At 35.9% G+C, this 7,192-nt stretch overlaps 1 protein-coding gene across 2 annotated transcripts in view; it reads left to right on the top strand.

Moving 5' to 3' along the window:
* GPR155 (G protein-coupled receptor 155) overlaps positions 1 to 7,192 on the top strand; it is a 30,650-nt gene that overhangs the window by 12,611 nt on the left and 10,847 nt on the right. For both annotated transcript variants that reach the window (XM_010566461.1, XM_010566470.1), the window contains exons 4-9: positions 573 to 738; positions 1,999 to 2,154; positions 3,260 to 3,343; positions 4,650 to 4,770; positions 6,630 to 6,714; positions 6,796 to 6,886. In XM_010566461.1, the coding sequence (XP_010564763.1) occupies positions 573 to 738; positions 1,999 to 2,154; positions 3,260 to 3,343; positions 4,650 to 4,770; positions 6,630 to 6,714; positions 6,796 to 6,886 (703 nt within the window). The remainder of the gene's footprint in view (positions 1 to 572; positions 739 to 1,998; positions 2,155 to 3,259; positions 3,344 to 4,649; positions 4,771 to 6,629; positions 6,715 to 6,795; positions 6,887 to 7,192) is intronic.

The raw sequence follows: 7,192 nt of genomic DNA on the forward strand, positions 1-7,192 counted from the left end.
ATTAGCCTGTGTAAGGCTTACATAGTGAGTCTATGCGAGATCTGCGTTATTGCTAAAAGCAAACAAAATAGCATTGATGCAGGGTTTTTTTTGCTGGCCAAAACTTTCAGAATGGGATACTTAAGCTTGAGCCCTTGTTGTATTTCAGACAGCTTGCAGAAAGGTGGTCTAAATTTCAAAGCTGCTGACTGCTTATAGCTACTATTACTTTAACAGTTGAAAAATGAGGGATTTTTTTTTTATATTTTACCTCTCTGAATCTGAGCTTTATACAAAGAATGTGTCTGTATAATCAGAGAGTGTGCTTATATCCCAGAGTTTGTTGTCACATTTACCATTTTTTCTGTCTGTGGGCTTTTTTGGTTTAATTGGTGACAAAATTTTTAATCCGCTGGTAAATGTCACGTTAACAGTAAAGGCAATCATTCAAAGTGATGTCAGTATTTTGCTTTTCATAAACAGGATTCAAACAAACCTCAATTTTCCTTTTGGTTCATTTTCTGAGTAAAGAAGAGTCTAGTGCTATAGCTTGAGTAATATTTTTATAATTACTTTTTTCCTTCTCTTTTCAGACTTATGATGCCATTTCTCTGTAGAGAAATGGTGGAACTCTTGGACAAGAGTGACAGCATAGTCAACCACACCAGTTTATCAAACTATGCATTTCTTTATGGAGTTTTTCCAGCAGCACCTGGTGTTGCAATATTTGCAAGTCAATTTAATATGGAAGTAGGAATTGTATGTATTTAGCTTTTCCCAAACATATACTAACTTTGAGCTTAACTTTATTGATGAAATACTTAAATAAATGAGTAGGCTTTTCTGTAGTGTAGACTCCTTAGATTTACTTGTACTCCCTAGATCTCAAAGGTAGATTATATTTCAGATTATTAATTAAGCATTATTTCCTGATGTCTCAAGTGTCTTGATTGTACATGTTCATAAATAAATCCTCATACTTTTCTTATTTGTGACTCTAGTAGGAAGAACTTGGATAACTTTATATTTAAAGAACTTGTATCTTTGTTGTGGGTTTGTTGTTTGTTTGTTTGTTTTTCAAAAGACCTTATCTGTAGGAAAAAACTTAAGTGATGTTACTGACTTCAGTAAGAACAGTGTTAGATTAATGCTGAAAATTTATGGAAGAATGTATCCTTTAACTGATTCTGTTGTGTTGCCTTTCAGTTAAATCTTGCGATAGAAATGCATTTTACTTTTTTTTTTATAGTAGAGGATATCAATTATCTTTTCAACTGAAAATACAAATTTTGTAACTGTTTCCTTTCTTCCTCTTGAAGTGACATTAAAACATTCCTGTTGAGTTCCATTGTTTTTAATGTTACCTATTTTTGGTTTGTTTAGTTTATTTTTTTTTTTTAAGAAAAGGGGAAAAAAAAAAGAGGACACTAAAAGTAAACCTTACAAGATAAAATCTTGAGCCCCAAAAATTCAGGAAATTTCTTTAAAACAGAGATCTGTAGTATGAGTATCAATTCACACTGCCATCACTGTGCAAATTCTAGAAAGCAGAAAGACAATGGGAAGCCAAAATAGGAATCACTTAAATGTAAATATATATGGCTGCTCAGGAATTGGTGCATATTAGTATTTGCATAACTACATGTTTCCTTAATTATTTATGGTGTGAATATTTGCATCCAAAAGTAAATTGTGACATTGTAAATCCACCCCTAGACTGTAGTCATTAGTATATTTGACACCCATGAAAAAGCTCTGCAAGAGTTTGCAGCAGGGAACTCTCTATTCCTGCTGTTTTAGAAGCTTGTTAAAATTTTCATTTTCACTGTATGTATAAAATGGATACTTTCTGGCTCAAATTCTAAATAATTTGTTATAGAAACAACTCGGTGATTTGTTAAAGGTCTATGTATGTTTAATTCAAAGGTACAATTTTGCCAGTGGTTGTATTTCTGAAAACAGATTATTTAGCTTGAGATCTGATTAACTCTGATTTTGTTTCTGTTTGACTCTTTGCAGATTACCTCAGGCATGGTGATAAGCACTTTTGTGTCTGCACCTATTATGTATGTTTCTGCATGGCTGTTGACCATTCCATCTATGGATCCCAACCCACTGGCATCTGCACTGCAAAATGTTAGCTTTGACATAAGTATTGTCAGCCTCATTTCTCTGGTAGGTGTTGATGAATTGAAATACAAAAGCACACTGTCATGTCAGGCTAGTTTTAGTACATAAGCAGCAAACTGAGTCATGGTAAGATGAGACTCATGTTTCCTTGTCATATCCTGTTGCAGAAGGATGAGGAAGGAGTTAAAAATCTTCTTGATTTAGCAGTGGGTCAGCTGGAAAGCTGCACTGTAGAGAAAGGTGGGTAAGTGAATTTGAGCACTAGTGCAGGGCTTAAGAGTTTGTCCTTTTAGTTTGGGGGTTTTTTTGGTTTTTTTGTTGTTTGGTTTTTTTTTAAATAACAGGGTGTGGGGGAATAACAGTACTAGCTTACACCACAGGGAATAATTACATCAAGCCATGTGAGGTGCTTGGATATCACAGTAATGGAGGCTGCGTACAAACTTCAGTTCCAGAAGTGCCAGTGAATATTTATTTAATGAAGCATTAATGATTATTAATTAAAATGTTTAGCTTGGAAGTTTTAATTTAGCTTTACCAAATTCCTTTCCTAGAAATTCTGTTCTTGAAAAGTGGGTTGATAATCCAGAAGTCCAATATAAATTGTGTTTCGGCTTTATAGGCACTACAGATAGTGTGTTTATTTTGTTTGCTTTTTTACAATAAAAATATCCATGTTGGGGGGAGTTGGAATTTTCTTAAGTTGTTGTCTCACTGAAGTCCTCTTGTCTTGAAACTGTGCCTCAAGGGAAGCCACAAGTGAATGCTGCCTCTTGCTGTCACAGACCATTTTAGGAGATTCAGGGTAGGGGGAGGAATTTTAAATTCTAAGTTGCCAAGCTACTCTGTGGTCATTTATGTCCTGAGGAACAACCAGGCTTCTGTACACTAGAGGCAAGCTCTTGGTGCTTCCTGGAAATATTTCACCATCATGAGAACACAAAGATGGATTGGTTTTTCTGGCCATAGTTGCTGAGGCATAAGGACTGGCAGCAGATGGTGTGGAGCTGACTACAGTAGTCATGTTGCTAAGAAACTTTTCAAGAAGATTTGCTGTATATTTAGTTTCACCATAGTCTGCCAGAATACTCATCTTGTTCATCTGGGTTTTGTTTTACTCTTAAATTAAATTTTTTCTTTTATGTTACAGATCTGGTCTCTTATTGTTGTTCTTCTGAGTAAGAAATACAAACAGCTTCCTCATATGATTACAACAAATCTACTTGTTGCTCAGGTCAGTAGTAAGAAGAATTCTGTTTTGTGAGTTTTGGTTTTTTTAAAGTCTTACTTTTAACATTTTTACAAGTTTGGTTTCTATAGTGATATCTTTGTAGCCCTCTATGGAGGGTAGGGGAATCTAATGTATGACTCGTCTAAACAATTTCTGTGCCTTAAAATGCACCCTTGAAGAAAATGATAGTTGATGCTGGTAGTATGGTTCTCAAACAGAACTATAAGCAATCAGAATAGAGAGTGGCTTCTGAAATATATTTTTAGTTACTGCCTAATACTGTTGAGCGCACTTCTGTATCAATTTATGCCAGTCTGAAAGTGAGCAATGCCAGGATCAGCAGCAGCATGTGTTCGACTCTATGGTGACATGATTCAAGGAGCTAAATAGAAAACTAATCCCCATGCTGGTTTAGCTCCCTGAAGTGGCTTGCTGAGGGATCAGATGGGTGCCAGTGCTGATGCAAAGAAGGGGTGTGGGAATGCATGGCTGGTGGTTAGGGAAGGGCAAAGCCAAATAGCTCTGGATTAATTTTAATTGTTATTTAAACTGAGAGAAAACTACAAAGTACATGTTCCTTCTTCCCTTAAAGTCAACTGCACAACTGCTGTTAAATTCAGTGAGAGCAGTCTGTGCTTGTAATATATCTGTGTGGTAGTGCTTTCTGAAGTGTTCTGTAGTTTAAAAAAAAAAAATATATATAGTAAACTCTCTGAGGTCTGATCATGGAGTCACATTTGAAAAAAGTCATGTATGAGAGTTGCAGGTGCTTCTTGTCTGTAACAGCAAAGTTAGCTTTCATCTTAAAAAAAATTTCAACTATTGTGTTACTATTTCCATAATATTTCAGCCTATCTTTTCAGATTTCTTCAGTACTAAAACTGTAAAGAATTGTATAATTCTTGGCTGAACAAACATCTGTTGACCTCAGCTTCATGCCCAAATTCTTTCAGATAAATGGTTTATACTTAACAAAAGCATTACATTTTTCTTATTATAAGATATATATATAAAGTTTATATATTTTTTTCTGACTTGCCTTACTCTCAGTTTATCTGAGCTATATAATTGCTGTCAAAAAACCCCCCTCCTGAAAATAGGGTACTATAGTCAGTGATATAACTGTAATACCGAATTTACTGCTGCACTGCTTTGCTGCTATGGGAACTATCTAATTCATAAAATCACACTCCAGTGCATCTGGGGATGGAGTTTTGAAGCTTATTGTAGCTATATTACACTGTGTTCAGTTTTTCTTGTCATCCTGCTTTCCCAGTTTAAATGATGTCATCTCTACCTTTCTTTCCAGTTTATTGCTTGCATTGGAATGGTGGTATGGAATTTCATTGTTAAAGAGAAAGACATCACCATGCAGATCCTAGTATTTATATTCCTCTACAGCTCACTTTATGGTACCTACCTGTGGACAGGTATGATTTTTCTAGGCAGAACCTAGGTAGTGTAATAAAAGATTAATGTACTGAAATAATTTTATTATATTATTCAGAGTAATTGTTCCTTCATGTCGTGGTTTAACCCCAGCCAGCAACTAAGCACCACGCAGCTGCTCACTCACTCCCCCCCCACCCAGTGGGATGGGGGAGAAAATCGGGAAAAGAAGTAAAACTCCTGGGTTGAGATAAGAACGGTTTAATAGAACAGAAAAGAAGAAACTAATAATGATAATGATAACACTAATAAAATGACAACAGTAGTAATAAAAGGATTGGAATGTACAAATGATGCGCAGGGCAATTGCTCACCACCCGCCGACCGACACCCAGCCAGTCCCCAAGTGGTGATTCCCCGCCTGCCCTTCCCAGTTCCTAAACTAGATGGGACGTCCCATGGTATGGAATACACTGTTGGCCAGTTTGGGTCAGGTGCCCTGGCTGGGCATGAGAAGCTGAAAAATCCTTGACTCTAGTCTAAACACTACTGAGCAACAACTGAAAACATCAGTGTTATCAACATTCTTCACATACTGAACTCAAAACATAGCACTGTACCAGCTACTAGGAAGACAGTTAACTATATCCCAGCTGAAGCCAGGACACTTCACTTGTATGTAGTTCTACAAATATGCATACCTGTAAGCTGTGCCAGGCTGCAGCACTAGCAACACAGGGCTCAGTGTAAGGCACTGCTTCTGCTATTGGAAGCTTATACCTAGAGCAGGTCTAGATACAGCAGCCTTGCTAGCTTGTAGCAAAAGACAAGAACCTGCTCTTGAGACAGAAGCAATTACAAATAGAGTGAATGTGGTGGGTTGCCCTTCAGCTAGTCAAAATCTTATTGGCGATTTTTAATTACTGCAGAGTTTAAAAATTGATTATTCAGCATTAAGTAGATTTTAAACCTTTGTGCCTCAAAAAAGTAGGAAATAGAGAATGAAGGGAAATACCAAAGTAGCTTTAACTTTTTTTTTCCCCTGGCAGTTGTAGTTTCTAAAAACAATGTGTGGGTTCTGCAGGTGTAGATGATTAATGAAGGCATTACTTGAAATAGGCAGAATTGAAAGATGCATCAAGAAGCTTGGAGAACCTTACTGTATGATTAAAAAGGAGACTTTGGGTATTCAGGAGACTTTTTATACTGTTCTTGAGTCCAGAAGTCTAAGGGTTTAATTCCCGTGGTGTTGTGGTGGAGTAAGTTGTATTTATGTTTAGCTGAAATAGGTAGCTCGTGATTAGTATAGCCTAACATAAATACTAGCTTTGCTTCAGCATGGGTAATGTTGCTGAGCTTCTGAGCTGTGAATAGAATAGGCAGGTCCAGAAGATAGTTCCATGCATAATTATATAGGTAAAAATATGTAAAACTTTTTTGTTAAATTTATCATTGACTTTTTATAAAGCGCTAGTCAGTGTTTCAAGAAATGATGTAACAGAATACAACGTTCTTTGTTGGTTAATTAAGAGTGTCAGTCTAGAACAACTACTGTTGATACCTTAAGAAAGTAGTTACTTGTGTCTTAAATATTCTCTTGACATCTTTTATACGCTTGTGAACCTTTCTAAACATTTATAAGTGGATGTTTAATATAAAATGTCCTGGAATTCCTTCAATGTTTCATTATTAATATGATTTTTTTAAGATAATAGGTGTTTCTATTTTACTTTCTTAGAATACATCTAGAAAACCAATTTTGGACTATTTGAAAGTCAGAGAAGAATGTCTTGGTTGTTGAGCAGGTTGCATCATAGGGTTTCTAGAGTCTGTATTTACTAGTTCCCTTTTTAATAATAAACAAGGCATTTCTTTTGTTTTTGTTTTTGTTTTTTTGTAGGTTTTCTGTCTTTCTCTTTGTTTCTGTTGAGGAAGAGAGAAACAGTAAAGATTCCCATTGGGTTTATTATCATAGCTGGATGGGGGTAAGTTAATTCAGATGTTTCCCTGTATAATTAGTGGGAGCGTGCTAAATAGGTTACTTTCTTCCTATTTTGCTCTTTCAGAGTCCCAACACTTCTGGTGGGAATCTTACTAATTGTTGGTGAACGTAACAACACTAGTATTGACTCTGCCTTTTTCTATGGAAAATATCAGGTATGAACGTGTTCTGTCCTCATCACTTCAGACTTCTGCCACTTCCAATACATTACTGAGAAATTGTGTTTTCTGTTTGCTTATTTAAGTAGCTTTCAGTCAAAGCACAGGTTACCATAACAACAGTATCATTATAGAATGCTTATAGATTGACACAAAAATGTATTTCTATAATGAACCATTAGGAAAACTTGCTTGAACAAGGACCTTCACGTTTAGGCAACTATGACTAAGAAAAAGAGGGAGTAGGCTTCCCAAAGAAAAGGATTAGGAGTGGTAATGAATTGCAGAGCCCTTTTCCTGGTG

Source organism: Haliaeetus leucocephalus, unplaced genomic scaffold (assembly GCF_000737465.1).
Source record: "Haliaeetus leucocephalus isolate CR32 unplaced genomic scaffold, Haliaeetus_leucocephalus-4.0 Scaffold1, whole genome shotgun sequence".
Classification (NCBI taxonomy): domain Eukaryota; kingdom Metazoa; phylum Chordata; class Aves; order Accipitriformes; family Accipitridae; genus Haliaeetus; species Haliaeetus leucocephalus.